We start from the raw sequence: 25,883 nt of genomic DNA, 5'->3' as shown, positions 1-25,883 counted from the left end.
ATAAAATGTAAATTAGCTTACAAAATTTCAAGGAAGAATTCTTGTTTCAGTTTATCAATCTCTAATTCCTCACAAATTACTCAGCAAAATTTGAAAGTTTTTTTTTGGAAAGCAGGGACCATTCACTTTAAACTTTTTCATTGCCTGTTTGTAAATAAACAATTCAGGTCACTAAAATCTGTTTCAGTATTTTGCTAGAAAATGTTTTTCAAATAAATGCCAGCATATGCACTACTTATGTAGAATACTAACTTATTTTAACATAGAGAACTGTGTATCAGGGGCGACCTGATAGAAGTTTACAAGATTGTAAAGTGAACAGAGTGGAAAGTATGAGATTTTTTCCCCCCTCTGTGTGGAGGGGTCAATTGCTACAGGACACAAGTTCGACGTGGAGGAGTGGTAGAGTTTAAAGATGATGTGCAAAGCAAGTTTTACACACAAAGGGTGTTGAGTGCCTAGAACGCGCTGCCAGTGGAGTTGGTGAAAGCAGACACAGCAGCAGCTTTGAAGAAACACCTGGATGAATCCATCAATAGGAAGGGTAGAGAGGGATACGGATCCTGCAATTGAAGACAGTTTTAGCGTGGAAGAGCAAAATGTGTCAGCACAGTCTTGGAGGGCTAAATGTCCCTTTGCTGTACTGTTCTTTGCTGTTCTGGGAAACAATAATTTGCACATTTAACATAGCAAAACATTTCAAGACACTTCGCAAGTGTGTTACCAGTGAAAAGGTGACACTAAGCCACTGAAAGACACAAAGGAGATGGCCCAACACTTATTGAAAAGCAGTAGGATTGAAGGTGCAACTTAAAAGGAGGGAAGAGAGAAACAAACAGAAGGACCTAGTTTGACAGCTCAGAGTTAAGGCTGATTAATACTTAAGACTGCACTGATGGAGCAGTTAAAACTGGGGAATGAAGTTGCTAAACACTAGGGCTCACAAATATCTAAACTCTTAGGCTTATATTAGTTCCAGTTATGGTTCAGGATGCATCACAGTTACCACTTGCAAATTATTGTTTTACAAATAAAATCAATTTTTATCATTCAAACTAATCTCAGATCTCAAGCATCACACCATCCAAGTGTGACAGCATCTGTAGAGAGACAGGGAGACAGTGCTCTGCACAGATGCTGCCTGAGCCAAGTTTCTCCAGTACTTTCAAATCTCCAACATTCACAGCGTTTTGTCATTACATACCATCACCCAGACATAACACTTTATCAGAACATTTTTCATCAATTTCAAATCAGATTCGATAAACTGCTTAAGGTCATCTTTATCATTACACGTGCATTTTCTTGGCTTTAATTCAAACACTAATATACCTTAAATTTCTTTGAAATAATGAATAACAAACAACGGCCTTTAATGACGTAAATAATTTTAATATACTCCAATAGAAAACAGCAACCTGCAGAATTTAAAAGATTCTGCTATGCAAAAAATAATTCCAAAACCTGCATTTTTTAAAGACTATGATCACTGTACAATTCTGAACAGACATAGCAGCAGATATAGTAAAATGGAATGACCTACTGTTATACAGCACTACAGAAATCAGTCATTGCCACTATTTTCACATCTTCGTATATTCAACAGGGTGACAAAAATTACACTGAAATATCAAGTGGCAAACTTATGTACAGCCCTGCAAGATGGAACTTTCATGCCAATATAATTTATACCACAAGACATGACTTTTACAACAACAATTATGCAGTATTCAAGTAGTTAATTGGTGGTGCTGAGCCTAAGTACTGCCTAAAGAAACATGCTGAAGATTTTCAACTTGCACTCAAGACAGAAGATTACCAAATTTCAAAAAGGAACATTTCAGACTGAACAATGTGATTAGTTAACAAAGTGGATTCCTTATCAACCGCTTGAGCATTACAGATTGTAGTTCCCACTGAGAATTGGAATTCTTGCTTCTGACCTGATGAGTGCAAGATACAAAGCTTTGCTAAAATGTTTCTCATTTCCAGCAGTATTCAAGTAGTACTGGTTTGGCTTTTAAAACGCAATCCCAAACGTCAGAACACCCATTATTCCTGCTACTGGACAAAGTAACTTTGATATGCACTATTGTGCTTGAGGCTGGGAGCAGGACTTTCATATCTAATGCTCCCTGAAGACACCAGCCTCATGAATATATCTCATGGGTTAACATCAGCCATAGTATGGCAACTACCGACATAACTGTCAGATCTTCTGATACAGCCGAGCGCGGAAATAATTCTACTCTGATATGCGAACTATTATTTTCAAATTGTTAGATTACTCTCTCACACAGAGATTTTACACACAATTCATGTCCCAAGATTCGCCTTCAGAACTGTTCAAAGAAAACATTAAATTAGCCAACTCTTCAAAACAAGCAAAAAATAAATCCATCATAAGGAATAATTAATTTCCAATACATCTAGATGAGAAATTACAGCACAGAACAAATCCAAGTGCAAAACAAAGGGGTTTTGTTTTATCTTTCTCATCTAAAACATTTCAACACATTGCCAAGTCATTTTTTTTTACATACAAAAGGCATCCATTACAACTGAACCAGAAGTAACAAGGCCACAAGGTTTCAACAGAGTAACTAGGAAAAAGGCCACCAACGTCTGCTCTTTAGAGCACAGTAATTATCTTTTTCTTTAAAATTGAAATCTGATGTGATCTATTAATGCTTCTCCATCATTTTTCCTTCACACATGAAGGTGTGCAAAAATAATTGATTTCCTTGTGCTTAATATTAGATGCAAAACACTAGTTTTGACACTTTTCCTTCACGTTGTTAAGAACGCAATAACCTACAGAAACAGAAAGCACTGGAGAAACTCTGGTCATTAGACTCAAAATGTATTTCCTCTCCACAATGGTGCAAGACATGTTGAGTTTCTCCAGCACCTTTTGTTTCAGACCTCCAGGTTGCACAGGTCTTCATTTTATATTAACCTACTTTACAATTCCTTCCTATATATTACTGCATGAAATCTACTGACCTACCACATTTACAGTAAATATTGCACACAGCATATTATTAATCTAGTTCCCCTTTTACCGTACAGCATACATAGCATTGTTGCGGCAAAGAAAAGGAAATCTGGGGTCCAGGGAGACATGAGAGTTTGGGTTGGATCTGGGGAAAGGGGTTAGACTAGGTCATTGGACTCAAAAGGTTAACTGTTTTCCCTCCATAGATGCTGCCAGATAGCAATGTTAGAGGAAAGGGAGTGATCTTCATGGTAAATTAAAGACTTTCTCATTTTAAAAAAATGTTGACATTGTCTTGGAAAGTGGGACCCATCTCACTTTGGTCTCCATTCTCAGCATGTATGGTTACATTCCACACAGGTCGTGGTGGCTCACTGGAGGTATAACTTCCAACTGATCTGCTCTCACTGCAGAGCTCAAGTAATACTGGGAAGCAGGCTATGAGGAACTTTCAGCCCAAATCCCGTCAACGATGAAGAGTGAATACCACTGCTGTGAAACAGACATCAGGCTGATAGGAAGGCCTGAATCTTCAACAGAGCCTCTTCAGATTATCCCCAGTGACAATATCACAAGTGGTCTGTTTGATGGGCAACTTGGCTTTGAAAGTCTTGTGTAAAAAGGAAATTAGACTTTGTAAAACAAAATTTTGTTCCAACTATTATATTTTTCCCCTCTATAAGCATGAGGTGAGAGGGGTATTTTCAATAATTTAAATATTCCTGTTAGACTTTTCTTTTCCCTTAAGTCTACTCTGAAAAAATATCATTGCACTTGTAAGGAATTCCTATGCCATAGCCTTGGCAAACACCAAGACCCATTTGTGGATAAATGCATCATTCAACAAAAATGTTAAAAGCTGACTGAGCTAATCATGCATAAGAGATAACGAGGGTTACAGCTGGACGAACACAGCAGGCCAAGCAGCATCAGAGGAGCAGGAAGGCTGACGTTTCGGGCCTCGACCCTTCTCCTACTATCTCTGAGCTAATCATGCAATTTGGTAATGGCAGGTAATTACTTCACTGGTGGCAACAATTATTGAACATTGCCAAACTATACAAAAATTTCACATAATAATTATTTTGCAAGTAAAGAATCAAAACATGAATTATCTTAATACACATGTATATTTCACAGGCAATATTTCAAATACCACAGTGATGCACAAATAATCAAATATATATCCGCTAAAATAGTGCTATGGGAGTATATATAGTTTCAAAAGCACATTATTGTTGCCAGGTCATTCAGATATGTTACCGGCTACATTAGTTTTCTGTACATATCAGTGTTCAGCAGCTTCAATAAAATTACTGAGATGTCTTAAAAACACAAAATAAGGTTTCAGATGTTAAGTTGTAAACGGAAATCATCCCTCGTTATCTCAAGCTTTCAGTTCCAGTCTTGCGGCTGGCTAGTGTTATAATGCATTATTTTTTAAATTTAACAAAACAATGCTATTTTACATTTGGTCACATTAAAATGTCCACATCTGCTTCATGGTCTTCTTCTGCCACTTTCACAGAGAGCACTTCCTCATTTAGAAATAAACCACTCAGTCTTTCTTTCCTTGCTTGTCGCTGCTCTTTCAACTGACGCTTCCGCATGGCTTTCTGTTGCAGTTTACGCTGCTTGGATCGCTTCTGTTGAACAATTGGGAAGGATTGGATTGAGAAAAGGTAGGAATATACGAGTTGTCTGACCACATTCATCCTTTTTTTTAATAAAACAGGTAGTCAGCTATTTAAGCCACAGAGTTAAGGTACTAAAAAGCAGAGTATCTCATTGATCAACTTGCTCCTGTGCGCGGCAGGTAAAACTCGATAGTCCAAAGTGATGGACAAAGCTCAGAAAACATGCTGTTCTTAACCACTTCTTCCATGTCGCACCACACAACTCTCACTTTCGGAGAATACAAGCCCCATGTATTCTTCTTCTAAAATAAACGGATAAACAAATCTGATTTCTCCATCTGAAGGAGATCATGATATGCTCCTGCTACTCAGAAGTGCAGTGCTTTGATTTTCGTGATATTGGCCCAAGTTTGAGTTTGATGCCAAAGGAAGAAGGGTGTTGATTCAGATTTTTCTGATGAAACAAATTTTGCAGCAGCTTTCCTGATGAATCTTCACTGCATTACTTGTGCAATCAGGGAGAAAGAACCTGTGGGAACATTTGCATGTTTTTCCCAACTTGCTCACGGTCACCATTTTAACCCAGTGACAAAAGTCCAGTTTTTAAACAATTATCTATTTAGCAATATTGCAAAACAAATATTTTTTTAAACAAAGACTTGTAACTGCTTACAATTTTTCCCAACGTATGGATATGCAAGAAAGGCAGTGAAATGTTAAATTTATTCAGCCAGAATTTAGTGTCAGAAACTGCACAGTTCTGGACAACGCACTCATCTTTACACCGACACAAAAAGACAAACTGGATTACGTACAGCACCGATGAAAATCAAAAGCACAGGTGACCCACGAGCAACATTTAAGCGTGTAAAAATGACAGTCTGGAATTAATGAACACCATACCTTTGAGTCTCTTATTCTCTCAGCTGCACTTGTGGACAGGTTACTGTCGCTGTGCGCCCGGCTCATGTTGGCACTTGAAGCAGATGCAGAGTTAGAACCACTGGATCCAGTGCTGCTGGCTGAGCTCACCATGCTGCCAGTGCTACTACTGGCTCCACTCAAACCGCTGACCCCACAGCCAGTATAACTACCTCTTCTCCAGCTTTCACGTACAGAGCGCTGGCGGGCACCATGTTCTTTGATGTAATTTCTTACCTGAACAGGATACGATCCATTAATTGAAGCAGGTCATTTACTATCGTGGTCACAAACAGAATTTACACTTATTTTAACCATCTACTGCAGCTTCTAAAACAAAACAATAGCTTCTATTTTGAACATCGCCAAACTACCCACATTTCAAAGGTTTCACATAATAACTGTTGTGCGAGCAAAGAATCGAGACACAAATTCTTTTGATGTAAATGTATATTTTACAGACAGCACTTTAAAGACCACAGTATAAACAAAGAAATACATTTCCACTAAAATGGTACATTTCATCTTAGTATTATAGGAATGGAACATAGAAAAGTACAGCACAGGAGCGGACTTTTTGGCCCATGATTACATGCCAAACATGACGCCAAATTAAACTAATCCTTTCTGCCTTGCCCTCCACTCCTCGTATAATCATGTGCTTATCTAAAAGTCCCTTAAACACACCTAAAGTATCTGCCTCCACCACCTCTCTAGCAGCCCATTCCAGACTCCTACCATACTCTGTGTTAAACAAAACTTTCCCCCTCTCATCTTAAACACAAAGCACATTGTTATTGCCAGGTCAGTCAGATACATTTTGACTACACAAAAGTCAGTGTTTACATTTAAGGTGTCTAAGCTTTCAACTTAACTTTTCTAGCTGATTTGCAGCTTCACTTTCCAAGCAGGGTTTTCCGTCACTGTTAGCTCAGCAAAACATCAATTGAATGGATAATAAAATGTGAGGCTGGATGAACACAGCAGGCCAAGCAGCATCTCAGGAGCACAAAAGCTGACGTTTCGGGCCTAGACCCTTCATCAGAGAGGGGGATGGAGGGAGGGAACTGGAATAAATAGGGAGAGAGGGGGAGGCGGACCGAAGATGGAGAGTAAAGAAGATAGGTGGAGAGGGTGTAGGTGGGGAGGTAGGGAGGGGATAGGTCAGTCCAGGGAAGACGGACAGGTCAAGGAGGTGGGATGAGGTTAGTAGGTAGCTGGGGGTGCGGCTTGGGGTGGGAGGAAGGGATGGGTGAGAGGAAGAACCGGTTAGGGAGGCAGAGACAGGTTGGACTGGTTTTGGGATGCAGTGGGTGGGGGGGAAGAGCTGGGCTGGTTGTGTGGTGCAGTGGGGGGAGGGGATGAACTGGGCTGGTTTAGGGATGCAGTGGGGGAAGGGGAGATTTTGAAACTGGTGAAGTCCACATTGATACCATATGGCTGCAGGGTTCCCAGGCGGAATATGAGTTGTTGTTCCTGCAACCTTCGGGTGGCATCATTGTGGCAGTGCAGGAGGCCCATGATGGACATGTCATCAAGAGAATGGGAGGGGGAGTGGAAATGGTTTGCGACTGGGAGGTGCAGTTGTTTGTTGCGAACTGAGCGGAGGTGTTCTGCAAAGCGGTCCCCAAGCCTCCGCTTGGTTTCCCCAATGTAGAGGAAGCCACACCGGGTACAGTGGATGCAGTATACCACATTGGCAGATGTGCAGGTGAACCTCTGCTTAATATGGAAAGTCATCTTGGGGCCTGGGATGGGGGTGAGGGAGGAGGTGTGGGGACAAGTGTAGCATTTCCTGCGGTTGCAGGGGAAGGTGCCGGGTGTGGTGGGGTTGGAGGGCAGTGTGGAGCGAACAAGGGAGTCACGGAGAGAGTGGTCTCTCCGGAAAGCAGACAGGGGAGGGGATGGAAAAATGTCTTGGGTGGTGGGGTCGGATTGTAAATGGCGGAAGTGTCGGAGGATAATGCGTTGTATCCGGAGGTTGGTGGGGTGGTGTGTGAGAACGAGGGGGATCCTCTTGCACATCTCACCTGCACATCTGCCAATGTGGTATACTGCATCCACTGTACCCGGTGCGGCTTCCTCTACATTGGGGAAACCAAGCGGAGGCTTGGGGACCGCTTTGCAGAACACCTCCGCTCAGTTCGCAACAAACAACTGCACCTCCCAGTCGCAAACCATTTCCACTCCCCCTCCCATTCTCTTGATGACATGTCCATCATGGGCCTCCTGCACTGCCACAATGATGCCACCCGAAGGTTGCAGGAACAGCAACTCATGTTCCGCCTGGGAACCCTGCAGCCATATGGTATCAATGTGGACTTCACCAGTTTCAAAATCTCCCCTTCCCCCACTGCATCCCTAAACCAGCCCAGTTCATCCCCTCCCCCCACTGCACCACACAACCAGCCCAGCTCTTCCCCCCCACCCACTGCATCCCAAAACCAGTCCAACCTGTCTCTGCCTCCCTAACCGGTTCTTCCTCTCACCCATCCCTTCCTCCCACCCCAAGCCGCACCCCCAGCTACCTACTAACCTCATCCCACCTCCTTGACCTGTCCGTCTTCCCTGGACTGACCTATCCCCTCCCTACCTCCCCACCTACACCCTCTCCACCTATCTTCTTTACTCTCCATCTTCGGTCCGCCTCCCCCTCTCTCCCTATTTATTCCAGTTCCCTCCCCCCATCCCCCTCTCTGATGAAGGGTCTAGGCCCGAAACGTCAGCTTTTGTGCTCCTGAGATGCTGCTTGGCCTGCTGTGTTCATCCAGCCTCACATTTTATTATCTTGGAATCTCCAGCATCTGCAGTTCCCATTATCTCTGATACTATCAATTGAATGGAAGTGCTTTTTGTCTGCATCACATGTTAAACCAAAACAGATGCATGGGAACACCACCACCTGCAAATTCCCCTCCATGCTGCGCACCACCCCAACTTGGAGCTACATAACCATTCCTTCATTTTCACGAGGTTAAAATGTTGAAACTCCCTTCCTAACAACGTTGTATTTACCTGCACTCCAAAGCCTGCAGTGGTTCAAGTGACTCACTATCACCTTATTCAGGGCAGTTAGGGATGGGCAATAAATGCGAGCCCAGACAGAGATAGCAATGCCAAAAATTTCTAAATTAATTTCTTTTCAAATCACGGTAGAAATCCTATAGCTTTCAGCTTAAAAATACCTACAAAACAAAATATTTTCAATAAATTACAGTGAAATACTATAACATATATCAACTTGACTGGTTGAGATTCAGCACCAGAACAAATAACATTGAGTGCCTTCCTGCAGGTCCACACAAGTTACAAACTGCTCTACAAACTCCCAATAGACACCCCAAAACACAGGCCCTGTCCTTCCACGCCACTGCCACCTCCATTCCACCAACTTAAGGTGCTCCACCAATAAGGGAATACAAGTTTTGTTCTTGCAACTTTGATACAGATAGAGTTTTGAACCATCAGGTGGCACAGGCAGAGCGTAATCACCTACCCAAATGCTCTGGAGAAAGAGAACAAAAACTACTTAAATTCTCAAACAAGCATCAACCAGAGTGCACGTGCATTTGCAGCAACAAGTGAACATACCAGGGTATTCTTCTAAAAGCACTAGACAATTAGAAGGTGCAACGCCACCAGACTCTTGTCCAGCAGCCTGCAATTTTAGAACAGATAAGTTCATTCTAGGATAGTGTTTTGTAATGAGTGCTTTCTAATGTAATTCTGATCAACTGGTGTGTCCATATGTTGCTAAATTATAGTTAATATTTTCTAAAATGTTTATATTATACATAACATCTAATTCAGCAGAATGCATCCATAATCATTGTTATACAACCTTCAGGGTGGTATAACGTGGACAAGTTGGACCCTGGTCTTTTGTCATAGCAACTCCTAATGTGCCTAATGTAACAATGGATGTGGGAACAGTGTAAGGGTTGCTGAGCAATGGTATTGTTCCACTTTGTGCAGCACCCTGTTTAAGACAATCATAAATATTCTGTTTTTACTTCAGTTTCAGATGAAACTGGTCCAGTTAAATCAGTGCTATCGCAATGTTTAACTTGTGCAATGCTACTGTTAAATGTTTTTGAGGTATGCTAGAAAATACTACAATTGTCGGTAGAATGGCAGACTTTACATATTTGTAAGCAGAAAACTACAAGAATTTGAACTGGAGCTGCTGTAATTAGAAACTTAATTCTACGGACAAACACAGCACCTGCAAAACTTTACAAAAAGGGATAGTTCAAAAACAAATCTGGGGTGGCATGGTGGCTTCGTGGTTAGCACTGCTGCCTCACAGCACCAGGGACCTGGGTCTGATGTCATCCTCGGGTGACTGTGTATGGAGGTTGCACATTCTCCTCGTGTCTGCATGGATTTCCTCCAGATGCTCTGGCTTCCTCCCACAGTCCATAAATGCGCAGGTAAGGTGAATTTGCCATGCTAAACTGCCCGTGGTTTTTAGGGATGTGTAGATTAGACGGGTTATAGGGATGGGTTTGGGTGGGATGCTGAGTGTCGGTGTGGGCTTGTTGGGCCAAAGGGTCTGTTTCCACACTGTAGGGATTCTACTCTATATTCTGTAACAATTAAAATTATTTATAATACAAATTAATGATCTGGTTGAGGCAAGTGATCAAGTTTGCAGATGACGAAAATAGATGGAAAGTGGTGGGGCTGATACAGTATCTGCAAAGGAATACAGGTGGGGGAAAGCTTGACAGATGGATAATAATGTGGGAAAATGTAAGGTTATGTAATGTAACAGAAATAACAGAAAAGGTGAATACGATTTAAACAGGGAAAGGCTGCAGCACAGAGTGATTTAGGAGCCTTGTGCATGAATCATAAAAAATTAGTATACAAGTTCAGCAGGCAATAGAAAAGCAAATGGAAAGACCCCAAAATGCATCTTTATTTCAAAGGCAAAGAATCGTAAAAATAGGGAAGGTTTGTTAAAACAATATAAGGTACCAGGTGACATTTTCAAACACTCCTCCAAAGGTTTACATAAAACTTAGATTACTGCAACTGCTCCACCATTAATACAACTGTTTAACATGTCAACTGGGTAAAAAATTGGCTTTATGGCAGGAGACAGACGATGGCAGTGGAGGGTTATTTTTTGGATTGGAGCCTTGTGACCAGCGGGGATCATTACTGGGTCTATTTTGTTTGTCATTTATGTAAACGATTTGGATGAGAATTTAGAAAGTTGGGTTAGTACGTTTGCAGAGGACACCAAAATTTATAGTATCGTGGACAGTGAAGAAGGTTATCTAAGATATTGATCAATTGGGTCAATGTGCTGAGGAGCAGCAGGTGGAGTTTGATTCAGATAAGTGAGAAGCATTTTGGTGATAAAAGTAAAGACAGGAGTTATACAATTATTGGTAGGGCCTTGGGTGGTGTTGTAGAACAGAGAGACCTAAGGGGTCTGGTGTATAATTTATAGGAAGAATATTACTAAACCGGAGAGAGTTCAGAAAAGATTTACCAGAATATTGCCAGGAACGGAGGGTTTAAATTATAAGGACAACTTGTTGTAGGCTGGGACATTTTGCCTTCAGAGCACAGGAGGGTGAGGGGTGATGTTAATGACATTTATAAAATCATGAGGAGCATAGAAAAGGTGAAGGACAAGGGTCTTTACTCTAGGGTGGGTGAGTTTAAAACTAGGGGGCATATTTTGAAGAAGAGAGGAGAAAGATTTAAAAAAGGCATGGGGGCAACATTTTTTACAGACTGTGGATTGTGTGGCATGCCAGAGAAAGTGGTGGATACAGGTACAGTTATAATATTTAAAAGACATTTGGATAAGTTCATGAATCGGAAGTTTGGAGGGATACAGGCCAAGTGCAGGCAGGTGGGATTAGCCCAGTTTGGGAACATGATCAATGTGAACCGGTTAGACCAAAAGGTCTGTTTCCACACTGTATGACTCTATGATTCTAATTAAATCTAATTGCAAACTGTGATGTACAATTAACATTCACTTGCTGATAGAAAGTTTAATTGTAAATTGCAAGTACAAGGAGAATACTGACCACAACCCCATGAAACTTAAACTTGTATTACAGAATCGAATAAAAGAGCCAGACAAATAAATGAAATAAAAGTAGGCTGTTACCTTTACAGAGACAATAAAAAAAACAGCATTCACAAGTGCATTAGTCCTGACAGGGATATACACTTATGGCTTTCACTAAATACACTTAAATTTGATCTTCATAGTTACCTGTTTTAGCTTTTCATCTGTTAGACAGTTCAGCTCAATTATAAATTCACTGTCTGTAGGGGAAATCTGAGCATTTGGATCAATAATTTTGATAATGTCCAGCTGTTCTCGCAGTCCCATTTCTGTACTGACTTTACGACTCAGGTATTCAATGTATTCAACCTAAAATGAGCAGAAACGATAAGCAGGTAAACATTTACAATCACTCGCAATTAAGATAAATTGTTCAATACATGTTCTATTTGCATTCAGTCATGTAGTGACAAATTTCATTTTTATGATTTACTTTCTCTTCTTTGTAGTCATGTTTTTGAATTTAAAATCTGTTCTGGGATCTGTCTGATTTCTGAATACAACATTTATCATTGCTTGAGCAATGCCCCAGTTAATGAAAATAGGCAAGAAACTGAAGCTGATAAACAGCAAGTAACGTTCACAATCAATGTTTAGATCCAGAACAGGTGCAATGTTTCATTTGTGTAACATTCCTATTAAAGCGTTTTAAGGCATTCTATACAATATTGCACTGGTCAGTAGAATGGCAAAATGTGCATATTTGTAAGCAGCATATTGCAAAATTTGAACTTGAACTTGAACTGGAGCAGTAAGAAGCCAAATTCTACTCATAAACAAACAGCACACACAAATCCCTACAAAAAGTGCAAGTTAAAAAGCAGATTGAAAATAGCTACTATATATTAATGACTTAGATGAGCGAAGTGAATGCACTATCACAGAAAACGGCAATTGGTGAGGATGACGCAAGAGTGCAGGAGGATATAGACAGCTTAAGCAAATGGGTAAAACCTTGGCAAATGGAATATAGTGGGAAAATGTAAAGTATGCCCCTTGGCAGGAAGAATACAGGAGCTGGATATTATTTAAAAGGAGAAAGTCATTAGAAAGCTGAAGTGAGGAGGGATCTGGGGGTCCACGTTCATGCATTATGAAAAGCTAGCATACAAGCTCAGCAAGCAAGAAGCAAATGGAATGTTGCCTTTACGCTTCTTTCAAATAAATGGAGTATAAAAACTGAGAAAACGTGCTGAAAAAAATATAACTCACTAGTCGCACCACACCTGTGAACAATTTTGGTCCCTTTACCTAAGGACAGAAATACTGGCCTTGAAGGCAGTGCACAGTTCACTGGGTTGATCCAAGTATGGAGGGACTGTCTTATGAGGAAAGATGGAGTAAGTTAGGTCTATACCCATTGGAGTTTAGGAGAATGAAAGCTGACCTTATTGAAATATATAAGATGTTTGGTGGGCTTGACAAGATAGATGCAGAAAGCATTTCCACCTAGTGGGAGAGTGTGGGACCTTGGGCATAAGTTCAGAGTCAGGAATTATGAGACATGAGATGAATTTCTTCTTTCAGAGGGTAGTGAAGCTGTGGAATTCTTTAGCACAGAAGGTACGGAAATAGGGTTGCTAAGTGTATCCAAGGCTGGGATGGATGGAATTCTGAATATTAAGGAAACTAAGGGTGATGGGAATAAGATAGGAAAGTGCAGTTGAGGGTAATCAGATCAGCCATGAAATCATCAAACATGGAGCAAAGTCGATGAACTGGATGGCCTATTTCTGCTCCCACAATAAACTATCTGACAAGTACTTCATTAATATTAATATTTCAGGCCACAGTCTTTTCCAATTGTATTGTTGGGTCACATGGTGGTGGATAAAGGAACAAGAAAGGAAAAATCAAATAACTTAGGTGTGCAGACCCATTGGCCTGTCAATGATACCAGCTTCTTAGTCATTTGACTCATTTATACAACACGGAAGAACTGTTGATCTCTGCTAAGCTTTCATATACAACAAGATATATTATTTCTATAGTCTCTTTCATGACCCCAGGGTTTTGCATGAAGTACTTTAGAAGACTAGTGACTGTTATAATGTAGGAACACAGCAAACAATTTGTAAACAGGAATAAACTGATGATCAAATAATTTGAGATTTAAATTTGGGATGAAACGCTGGCCGCTGTACACTGGGGAAGTTTGCTTGCTCTTGAAAATCATGCAACTGACTTAATTAGTTCAGCTTTCTTTAGACACCAGGCCTTTTCTTAGGCCTCAGTAATAGTTTTGATTTGAAAAGTCACAATTCGCAACACTTTTGGAAACTGCACCACTAAGTGAACAAAAATTACAATATTTGCATGAGAAAGGTGTTTGAATTCTATTTGTATTAATTTTAAAAGTAGTGCTTCAAGAAAATCAGACTACATTACTGCACTTGTGATATTCAGACAGAAAACAAAATATTAAATAGAAATCTTCTGTTGTTATAAGTTTATATATTTCTGAGCCAGTATCTTTTATAAAGTGGAGTTGGCTGTCCTCATCCAATGAAGTATAGCCAGGTCAATTTAGCAGAGAACCATGTAATCTCCACATTAAACAGTAAACTTTGAAATTAAGATCAACCACCCCTCCCTCAGAAATACCTGCTCATCATTAGACATTGCACTCCAAGGAAGCTCATCTAAACTTCTGTGTTGTTTGCTTCTTCGCTTTAGAACAGGGCAAGAACTTGGAATGCTAGGAACCACATCAGACAAGACATCACTTCCACTTGCAAAATCACTGCCAGGCAGCTTTGAAAGGAACCAAAAAAACCTCAAGATCAAATTAATATGAAATAGTTATAGAAAAAGATACACCAAAACCTAGAGTCAAGATTTGTCACTTTTATGTTTATGATTCAGAATAGTGTTAGCATTTAAGCTGAATATACAATCTCAGAAGTGCAAACTCTACTTAAGACAAAACTATCGATTGTGCATACAGTGAAAAGAACTTTTGGAACCTTTCAATTTTCCAAGTCAGTGAGGCAAGGCTAAGGTGGAAAAGTTTCTGGCAATGTACAGGAACATGCTCAATAAATAATTTCATAGTCACAGGACACTGACAATTTGCTTCAACACACATTTACTTTTTAAAGAGACTACATAACAACAACCCCACGCTCCCCATCCATCTTCTGAAGGTACTGATTCCTCAATGGGCTATTGCTGCTTTGCTGACAACCTTTGACAGTAAAGTCAGCAAGCTATTCCACCAAGGGAGATTTGCAGCACTAAATGAGATGTGCACCTTCCAGCAGGAATTTTAAACAGAAGTCAGTAGCTGGAAATCTGAATGAAGTTCTCTTGCTAATCCTGGATGTCCAGGCAGCAAACATGATCTGAGATGGGCTTCCAAGCACTGTTCCAAATCAAAGACCACAGCAGGATCGCAGATTGCCAGCAGTTCATTTAATAGGTAATTTTAAGTGGAGAGAGAACGAAAGCAAAAATATCCACAAAAACACGTGTTTGCTTTTTGTACATGACTGACGTTGGCAGTAAGCATCTGCCAATCCACACAACATAATAACCTGAAATTCTTGTTCTAATAAGCAACTGTCTATTGTTGGAAAGTCAGAGATGAGCTGTTGAAGCTTTTCATCTTGCACTCACAAGGACAGATGCAAGAATAACAAATTTCAAGAGAAGCAACAATTTATATCACCAGATCTGGGATTATATCTTCGACCTTGTTGATCTAGGCTGCTCAGGCAATAAAACTCATTGTGAATGTGGACAGTTTAGTTAAGAATTCAATATTCTTATTTGTTTAATCTTTTATGGAAAAAAATACATTAATCACACATTCCTAAGCCCAAATTTGCTCGAGGAAAATTGGCAGTAATTGGCTTATTCTGGATATGGAACATGAAGACATGATCTTATAGAGGTTTATAAAATCATGAGGGGCATGGATGTGGTGAATTGCCAAGGTTTCTTTCTTAGGGTAGGGGAGCACAAAACTGCAGGGCATATGTTTCAGGTGAAGGTGAAAGATACGTAATGGTCAACTTTTTTCAAGCAGAGTATGCTGCATGTATGGAACAGGCTGCCAGAGGAAGTGGTGGAGGCTGGTACAATTGCAACATTTAGAAGGCATCTGGATGGGGATATGAATAAGAAAGGTTTAAGAGGGATATGGGCCAAATGCTGGCAAATGAGACTAGGTCAGATTGGGGTACCTGGTCGGCGAGGTGGAGTTGGACCGAAGGGTCTGTTTCCGTGCTGCTTGCTGCTCAACACACAACCAAATTTTTCCTTTTCACTGATATTCTTTATTTTCAAATTCTTATCCAAATCCATCTTAAAGGATAGAAAAAGTACCTACCATAATGAATGATCAGAACATGTCTCAAAGTGTTTCGCTGCAAAGAGCTGCAAACTTGAGCACAGCAAGATTTCACAAACAAGAAGTCAGCACCCAGATAATCTGCTTTTGTTGGCTACCGAGTGATAAACATTGGTCAAAATATTGGGAGAACTCCTGCTTTGCGGAGTTTTTGCATCCAACAGACAGAGTCAGTCATTTTAGAAACAGTGGACCAAATAACGCAGCACCGATTCATTACTGTGCTGAAAAATACCATGTGAGCATGAAACCAGTCTGCTGCTTTTTCACGGTGATGAGTTTATTACATATGGTTCGTTTATATCTTAACTGCTGAGTTACCAACAAATTCAAGAATGCTTTCACCATCTACTCCCTCTAAACTAAAAAGAAAGAAATCTAACAGCCCTCCATGCTCTGTAAAATTTTCTTTCTTCATAACTTCAAATTCTTGAGATCACTTTAGCAAATTTGTACTTAATCTCTTTTAAATTTGAGATATATTCGGATATCATGATGCTTTGCCTGAATCAGTGCTCAAAACAGAATTAATAGAACCTCTCAATATAACCTTGAAGAGGAAATAGTTCTGGCTAACTCCTTCAGAAAGCACTGATGCAAAGAGCCTAAAGGCTACTTTCTAAGCTGTATGAATTTTCTATCCTACAACTGCAGGAAAGAAAAATCGTTCTGGCTCACCTGCCATTCAAACTCACTGTCTGACCAATCCCAATAGGTACTGATTGAAGAAGATACGTCACTACAGACACTACCCTCTGGAAAGAGGTCAAAGGATGCATTCTGAGTGAATTCTTGATCATCCAGCAGGGAATAGCAGTCTTCCTGATCACCACATGAAACAGACGAGAAGAGTTCCTCACTGCATTCAGAGCTTGCTACGCTTGTCCCACAGGAAGTCAAATTCCACCTAAGTTTGAGCAGAAAAATGTTTCAACTTCTCGAACTACTGGTGAAAAGTAACAGTCGCATTACTCAATTCTAAGATAAAGGTACCTTAAATCTATATGTTAAATTATTTAGATCGGTGCTGGTTAAGTCAGGAGCTCAAACAAATAGCTCTGAACTCTGTTGGCAATTTATTTCTCCTTAGAGAGGAGTCATAGAAATGAATGCATAAGCTTGTTTTCCCACTGGAAGATGAAAAAAAATTAGAAATTCCTTGTCACTGTTACTCAACAAACTACTCTCCTCCCTCACTGATTCATGCCAATCCGGAAATTGCTGGTTGCTACATTCAAGGATACAGTAACTAAGACTGTCTGAAGCTAAAGCAAAGGTCAAAATGCAGAATTTCCACAGTTGTATGGTTGTGTATTTACCCATTGCACACATCTGATGAGAATTACAGATGCAAACAGCAGCACAGTTGCCAGGCAAAGGAGCATTCAGCAAAACAACATGGCATTCATTAACAACAAAAAAAAATTCCTGGAAAAACTCAGCAAGTCTGCCTGTACCTGCAAAGAGAAAGCAGAGATAAAGTTTCAGGTCGAGTGACCCTTTTTCAGAACTGACACTCACTATACTATAAAAAACACTTTCCATCACCTGATCATACTGTGGCCAAATAGGCCACATCATGATAGTTGGCACAGTAAGTAGTACAGATGACAATAAAGCTGCATAGGGAAAGCAATACATTAGGTGTGTGGGCAAAAACTGGCAGAAGATATGCAGGTGATAAATGACTAACAGAGCTTCCAAGAATTGTAACCTTCATGGAAAACAGATGGAATTAGAACTCAGGATTTCCTGTCAAACTGCATCCCACTCCCTTCTAAACCTTCACATAAAAAGGGTCCATTTGTTGGGAATGCTATCCGTTCCCCCGATCTTGTAACCCTGTTGCCTCCCGCTTCCCAAACCACTCCATAAACACAAAAGGGTGGGGTTAGTCTGTGGGACTGCTGGGTTCGGGAAATGCTGCCAATGTCTCAGGCTGTTTAAAGCTTGGGTCTGGGTTCGGACATCGCCTTCAGGTCTGTAGTTTTCTGCTGTGCCTCCTTTCTGCATGGACTCTCATCCCAGTGCCTGCTAGAAGCCATTATGGCAGTGCCTGCCAGCATAGGGCCCATGTGTAGAGTCCTAGGTGCTGATAGTGATGTGTAGAGGGGATGACTCTGGGAGTTGCTGGGGTCGTCCTGCCAGCCCCAGAGATGGGGTAATTCTTGCAGACGTTTTCTACCTCCTAATACAAATACTGCAATAGTCCACCTGCCATCCTAGAGGTGCAGAATGCAGTCCCCTGAATTCCTACAGTCCTGAAGAAGGGAAATACCCGAAGCATTGGCTAGTCCTTTCCTCCAGATGCTGCCTGGCCTGCTGTGTTCTTCCAGCCTCTTGTTTCTCTACCTGGATTCCAGCATCTGCAGTTTTTTTTTGTTTCTAAGCAGACCCTCGTGGATAACTGGTATGTGCAGCTGCTGCCCGTGACTTTGGTGTGGAAATGGAAGTCACCATTATGGAGAAGATTCACCTAACCCTGAAAGAAACAGCTCCAACCAGGTGCGTGGAGTGACTCAGAATCAAACCGGAGTTCATTCCAAGCACACAGCCCAGAGAGCAGTCGCTTCTTAATAGCTCTTAGTATAATTAACAATGACTATCAAACAGTCATTGGTCCAAGCAGTGATTTCCAATAGCTCTAGTCCTGACAGCAAGGCATACCAACTTCCCTAGTCCAAGCAGCAATTATCTTCAAACAGATCAAGCCAAGCAGCAACAGATTTCAGTAGCTCCAGACCAAGCAGCAGCAGCAAACGTCTACCTCCTTCCCCATCTCGGCAAGGTGCCACCTGAACTCCAAGGTCTCCCGGGTCAGAGATAGGGGCAATATTACAACACTATAAGATATAAGAGCCCTACTGAATTCATCTCCTAGACATTTAGCCTGTTCAGAGATGTCAATAAACACCCATAGAGGACGTGGGACTCCTGGTTCAGAGGAAAGGATACTACCACTACGCTACAAGAGACTCTGCTCAAATACAAGTTCTGATGTGCAATCAATCAACTCTGGAGCTTTTCTGGTTGATCTAAGGCCTCTTTTGTTGCAGTGGCAATATCCCTACCCCTAGACCGAGGGATCGGGGTTCAAGTGCCACCTGCTCCAGAGGTGTGTAATACTATCACTGAACAGGTTGTTTAGAAAAATAGCTTCTGGTTGATCTAAGAGCTCTTGTGGCCCAGGGTCAATGCCCCAACCATTGAGCCAGGAGGCCTGTGTTCAAGTCCTACTTACTTCAGAGATGCGTCCTAATAGTTTTGAATCAACCTGTTCAGAAACATGCGGCCTTTACCTCCAAACCGAGTCCTTTGTTCACACCACATCTGCTTCAGAAGTATATAACAACATCTGCAAACCGACTGATTAGAAAATTAATTACAATCGACCTTCGAGGGCTCTTGTGGTGAAGTGGTACCATCCCTATCTTGGGACCAGAAGGTCAGCAGTCAAAGTCTCACCTGCCTCAGATGTGTGTCATTCTATAATCCAACCTGTTCAGATACCTTCTGATTGATCTCCATTTAAAGGGACATTTTGAACACTGTATTTGTGTTTGTTATTTAGTTTGCATTCTAATCTATGAGCCTTGTGCAATACCCAACTTCAAAAAAAATTTTTTATTTGAAGAAGCGATGTGTTGAATTGCACAAATACATTTCAATACAGTCTTACCCACACACAGCTGCGAACAGACAAGGGAAGAACAAAGTGTAAACTGCTGATATTTTAAATTCTTTCCTGGGCAAAATCATCATCTGTTGCCCTTTCCTTAACTGCTCATGAGGAGGAGGTACAGATGACACAAAGATAGGTAGAGGTACAAATACTGTTGAGGAAATAGGAGGCTGCAGAAGGACCTGAACAGGCTACGAGAATGGGCAGAGAAGTGGTAGATGGAATACAATGGAGGCAAGTGTGAGGTTACGCACTTTGGTAGGAAGAATATCACTTTGGCAGCTGGTGAATTTGAACTTAATTAATACAATCTGGAACTGAAAGCTAGTTTGAGCCATCATAAAATCATCTGCCACCTTTACTTATTCTGGCCGACATGTGACTCTGGAGCCACAGTACTGTAATAAATTCCTAATTTCCTTTTTAAGCAGCCAAGCAAGCCATAAAGTCTAATGGTGATTAGGGATGGACCAAAGAATGCATTTTTTCTTAGTGTCATCTACACTCAGGAACGAATAAAAGAAGGGTGATAGTGAGAGCATTAGCACATATAAAAGCAGTTTGACTTAGTAGGAAAAGGCAAGGGAAAAACTCATCTAATTTAAAATATTGTCACAAACATGTACTGAAGGGCCAATAGTAAGAAAATAAACTTGGGGGCAACCAGAGAAATGTATTCCATGTAATTCGTCAAATTACAATGTCTGATAGAACATTCTTCGTCAAACTCAAGTTCTGCAAATCTGCTTCTCGTATAAATATTAAACAGAAAGCACTTGCCTGTTCTGTAGGATAGAAAATGCACATAAACAAGGTTACACGATCATCTAATCTTAAAACACACATTACGGACAAATGGTGCAATAAGACTTGTCGTGAGTGAAGGTAATACTGGACACTTGGCTTGATGTTACCTACCTGTTGGTATGGAGTCTACGCAATGGATCAGTTCTGTGGCATGATGAAAGCTGACAGCCAAAATCACTAATGTCAAGGCTGGCAACGTCACTTGTGTGCCCCCTTTGTGGTAACAAAGGGAATGGTTCATCTGGTGCTAGGAACTTGCCATACAAATCATCTGACATTTTTATTGAGGTAGAGACCTGTCAAGAACAGATAAAGATTTCATACTGTGTGGATGTGAATACATTAAACCTGCAGCCTTCAGGCAATGGCATCATCTCCACTAAAAAATCATACAGAAGGCTGCTCGTTCCATCACGTCAGTACTAACTTCCAAACGAGATACTCAGCCAACCTTACTCTCCAGCCCGCCCTCTGTAGCCACATATGAGATCCATCCCCCTGCACATTTCCCCCTTACTATGATTATATGCCACGTACTTATTTCATAGGAGCCTTGTGACCTGTAATTTCTTACCACCAAGAACTTGGTTACACTTGTAGGACAAGTTACTGAATTGATGAATATTGATTGTAAACCCAGAGATTTGAACCAAAACTCCAGGTACATAACACAGTAGAGTGCTGTTACCATCAAAGAAACCAGTTTTAAGTGAAAACATCACATGGACATTAAAAACCCCATGGTACTGTTTCAATATGAAGCAGCAGACCTCTACCCATCGTCTAGTGTACTCAATCAACATCCCCAAAACTGATTTCTTAGTCACCGACACAATACTCCTCCTGAGGACGTGCAGTCTCCAAATTGGTTGCCATCATTCCTACAACACAGTGAAGTGTCTGTGAAAATGAAGGATGACTGGGCTTGAAACAGTAGCTATGTTTCTCTGTACAGCTGCTGCCCAGACCTGCAGCATTTCTCCATCAACTTCTGTTTTTGTTCCCAATTCAGCCCAACAGTTGAAAATTCCACTAAAGATAAGTGGAGATATTATACAGTACAGGTGCTTCACCTCTCACTGTCGGTACATGAGCAAAGGAGATACAAAGCAGTACGTGAGGGAAGGAATTTATTTTATCAACATTTGATTTCTTTTTAAAAAGTACAAACATTAAAAACTATTTTCTGCACTCAGACTTTCCTGAAGCCAAAATGCTTTTCAAAGTAGTTAGACAGATTAGAAGATGTAACCAAATTTAAAACAACGTAGAGTTTAAAATGAAGTTATGCGCTTACAAACAAAGTGAAAAGCATAGCAGGGTGGATGCTGAATATCTGAAATTAAAACAGAAAATGCTGGAAATGCACATCAGGGTAGGCAGGAACAGAAATAAAGTTAATGTTTCATATCTGTGACATTTCATCAGATCAATGTTGCTCTGAAATTCTCTCTCATCAGAGATACTGCCTAACTTTCTGGGCTTTAACATTCCCCCCTAGCATTTTTGTTTCACTATTTGTTTACAAGTGTAAATTTGTAAATTGTAAGCATGCCAAATATATCAAGGCTGAAAGAACAAGTAAACAGGAATCTAGCTCCCACATGATACAGGAGCAGAATCAGGCCATTCAGCCCATCACATCTGTTCTCCCATTCAATCACTGCTGACATTTTTCTCAGCCTCATTTTCCTACCTTCTCCCCATAACCCTTGATCGACACACTAATCAAGAACCAATCTGTCTTAATGTCTTAAATGACTTGGCCTGGACAGCTTTCTGCAGCAATGAGTTCCAGATTCACCACATCCTGGCTTAAAAAAAATTCTCATCACAGTTGTTCCTACCTAGAAGGCTGTGCCCCAGGTCCTAGTCTCTCAAGTAGTGGAAACATCATCTCATCCACTCTATCCAGACATCTTAGTATCTGCAAGCTTCAATCTTCAGCCTTCTAACCTCCGAGCACAGACCTAGAGTCCTCAAATGCCAAGACCTTGGTTCCCTGAATCATGCTTGCAAACTTTCTCTACATCCCCTCCAAGACCAGCACATCCTTCCCTCAGTACAGCATCCAAAACTGCTAGTCTCACCAAAGCCTTCTATGTCCCTGCTGCTGTAATACAACCTTCATTCTCTGCCTAGTCTGTGCCAAAATCCTTCAGTAATCAGCAGTTGTCAGAAACGTGGTCTTCATCTAACACATTTCTGTGGCCCTTATTCTGTTGAATCATGTGGCCACATTGCACCTTTGACATGGAACAGCAAGTCATCAGCAGCCGATGCACACTGTCTCCAAGTCCTCGTATTACAATAAAATTATGCATGGCTGCATTAAACATTTTCTGCTGACAGTCCAGCTCAGAAAAGATGAGTGAATCAGAAGCTATACAAATGCTGCCTTAATATTTAAGCATTTTCTAGTCTTATTTGAGATTTCCAGTGAGCTCAGTATTCTGTTTTTCTCCAATGCAGTCATTTCTCTCTTTCTCTGGAGAATGTGATCCTTCCCTAAAAGTTACATTTACATCAAATTGTGAAACTCTTGGAATGAATTGCAATTGCTGTAGCATCATTTAGTTGTAAAATTGTACAAATGGCTACTTCGATAAAAAAAGACATCTCTGCCGACAGATACCGAAGAATGGGCTAGATTGGGTTCAACATAATGCAACAGAAGTAGTCAAGATATTATACTCTTCCACTCAGTCCTACGTTGATAGTGAGACTTCGATGTTGTGTCCACTTGTGCATTTTCCACAGGCCACTGTGTTGACATGAGGAAACAATTTTGTTAAACTCATGAGTTATTACAGATCACAAGTGTAAAGTCACCATACGGCTGCTCCCTCGTTAGAGGGAGACACAACTAGTGGTGATTTAACCTGAGTCCTCAGGAGAGTGGAGAGGTTCAGGAATTTAACTAACATTGTTGGCATTACTCTGCAGTGCAAACCAGCCTTCCGGCCAATTGAGCTTACCAACTCCCAATATAGCAGATCAAGATGAAGGGAAATAGAGAACGGGTTGCAAGTTGAAGATTAGCCAAGGTCTTGTAGAAAGGCTGAGCAGGTTCAAAGGGTCATTTGACCTAGTGCTTGTTATTTATTTTTCAAAGCGAAGGAGACAAGCAAACCATGTTAGTGACAATACATTCTCTAAAGCCAGCAGAAAATAGGATTTAGGTTTGAACAGAAAAAAAAAATTCTTTTTAAAGGCAACAGCTTTGAAAGACAGCTGGGGAGAGGAATGCACAGAGCTGGCAGAATCAAGGCTGGAATTTAGCAAGCACTATGACTGGAAGGACCAGTTATAAAGTGGTACAGGTTCAGGGCAGTGCCTGGCAGTCGAGAATGAAGGTTGTCTCAGTCTTTGAACTGCCAAAAGAAATGAGACTACCTTGATGAATCAGCTACAATAAGCTTAAGTATGGCCTAAGGGAATGGAGTACATGGTATATTAAAATGAAGGAGCCTATTCAGTCCACCCTACCTAGCTAGTGTGACAGTTTAGCTTGGAAAAGCATGGAGAATTTCACTGGAAGCCCATGGGGAATTTCACTGGAAGCCCCTTTTAAATCACTTGCAGCACTGCAGTTAAATTAAAGAAGTCAAAGACTTTCGTGAGGGAGACTTACAGGATGCTCAGTGACTAGCCGGCTCAGAGGCAACAATGAACTTTGATTTCACCTACACCACCAAACACAGTAAAGCAGTTCAATTGTGGGTCACTTTGTATAAAACAATACCACCCGCTAACACTTGGCCTTAACTAACATATTACCAGCAGCTGATCAATGGCTCTTCGGAACCCATTTCAGCTCTTGTCAATCTCCTTGTGCATACATTTCACGTCAGCCAGGGTTTTGACATTCACCCCTCTCTATTGAGCAAATCAATGACACAAAGAATCAAGCACAAAATAATGAGACTTGTACTTTTATAGCATCTTTTATGACCTCAAGCCATTATAGAGCTCCCTGCAACTAATGAGGTACTTCTAAAGTGTAATAGGGCAAAAACAATTGCACACAGAAAGATCCCACAGACAGTAGACTTGTTTTAGCTGCAGCTAGGGACTACATACTAGAGATTTAGGAAACTCAAACTCCTCTTTGTTTGAGTTTGTGCTCTGGGTTGTTTTACAGTCAGCTGACAGTAGAAATGCCCCACTCGCACCTTATTCCCCTCTTCCCTCCCTAACACCCAGCCACTCTCTTTCCCTGAACCCCATTCCCACTCCGTCTCTCCAGCATTCCCTCACCCATCCTGGACTCTGCACTTTGTGCCCAGTGCATCACCCCGTTCCCATCCCCATTTCTCTCACACACCCCTCCCCTTCCCTACCTGTGTCTCACTCAATCATAAGTGCCTCACCTTCTTTCTCTCTGCGCTTTCTCACCCCTACTTACCTCCAACCTCTCCCCCTTATCCCCTTTCTCCATTCCACCCTCTCTCTACATTCACCCACTCTCCCCTTCCACCCTTCTCTTCCTCAACTCCTTCTTTAAACCTTCTTTTCCGTCCTCTCGCCTCCCTCCTTCTCCATTGCACCCTCTCCCACACCCGTCTGCTGTCCACCCAACAACCCTCTCTTGCCCTCTCTCGCTCCCCGACTCCCAGTCCCCCTACCCACTTTCACTCCCCACTCCGTCTCCCCAAACTGTCCTCCAACCCCATCTCTCCCAAACGTGCTCACTCCTGCCCCTCCCCGCATCACCTACCCCGATATCCATCCAACCTCCTCACTCCTCCCCACCCAGATCATTCACACCCACGTCTCTCATTCACCACCTCCTTCGCCCCCTGACAGCCCACATTCCTTCATCTCACCTCTGTTCCCCTCTAACTTCCTCCCCTCGCCCTCCCTCTCAGCCCTTCCCCTCACTTTAAACCGCCTGCAAACCCCACCATCTCTAACCCGAGGCCTAAACTTCTTCCTTCCCCTCCCCTCCATCCTTCCACTTTGTCCCCTTGTGTGTTATGGGGGATGGGTCCAAGGGGTGGTGTGGACTTGTTGGGCCAAAGGGCTTGTTTCCACACTAATCTTTCCTCAGCCATGATCCACTCGCCCTTTCTCTTCCCATCCCCAATTCCTCCTCTTACTATTTGCACCTCCCCATTCCATCCCTCTAATCTCCCTCCCCTCCTCCTGCTCACCGATAGAGCAGTCACCTGAGGCTTCTCCCTCACCACCTCTCCACAACATCAAACCCTCCCTCCTCCCCTCCCTCACACCCTCTACCCCACCCATCCAGCCCCTCACTGACTCCCTTCCCTTTCACTCACTCAGCCCCTCCCTCTATCCCTCCTCCCTACCTATACCCCTTCTCCCCTCCCCCACCATCACTTGCCACCCTCCCCCCAACCCCCATCACTAAACCCCTT

At 41.7% G+C, this 25,883-nt stretch overlaps 1 protein-coding gene across 3 annotated transcripts in view; it reads right to left on the bottom strand.

Annotated features, from left to right (window-relative positions):
- Positions 1 to 1,371: 1,371 nt before the first annotated feature.
- The window catches only part of fam199x (family with sequence similarity 199, X-linked), a 37,978-nt gene continuing 13,466 nt past the window's right edge, over positions 1,372 to 25,883 (bottom strand). For 2 of the 3 annotated variants that reach the window (XM_048544184.2, XM_048544182.2), the window contains exons 2-7: positions 20,611 to 20,795; positions 16,689 to 16,917; positions 14,261 to 14,410; positions 11,804 to 11,965; positions 5,539 to 5,793; positions 1,372 to 4,644 (exon numbers count right to left, since the gene is read on the bottom strand). In XM_048544184.2, coding sequence (XP_048400141.1) covers positions 4,474 to 4,644; positions 5,539 to 5,793; positions 11,804 to 11,965; positions 14,261 to 14,410; positions 16,689 to 16,917; positions 20,611 to 20,777 — 1,134 coding nt within the window. In that variant the 5' untranslated portion in view covers positions 20,778 to 20,795 and the 3' untranslated portion in view covers positions 1,372 to 4,473. Of the gene's footprint in view, positions 4,645 to 5,538; positions 5,794 to 11,803; positions 11,966 to 14,260; positions 14,411 to 16,688; positions 16,918 to 20,610; positions 20,796 to 24,279; positions 24,379 to 25,883 lie in introns of all 3 variants that reach the window. The other variant, XM_048544183.2, reaches the window with a different exon arrangement.

Source organism: Stegostoma tigrinum, chromosome 15 (assembly GCF_030684315.1).
Source record: "Stegostoma tigrinum isolate sSteTig4 chromosome 15, sSteTig4.hap1, whole genome shotgun sequence".
Lineage (NCBI taxonomy): Eukaryota > Metazoa > Chordata > Chondrichthyes > Orectolobiformes > Stegostomatidae > Stegostoma > Stegostoma tigrinum.
The sequence above is the reverse complement of the archived record's forward strand: the minus strand, read 5'-3'. Positions and strand labels throughout refer to the sequence as shown.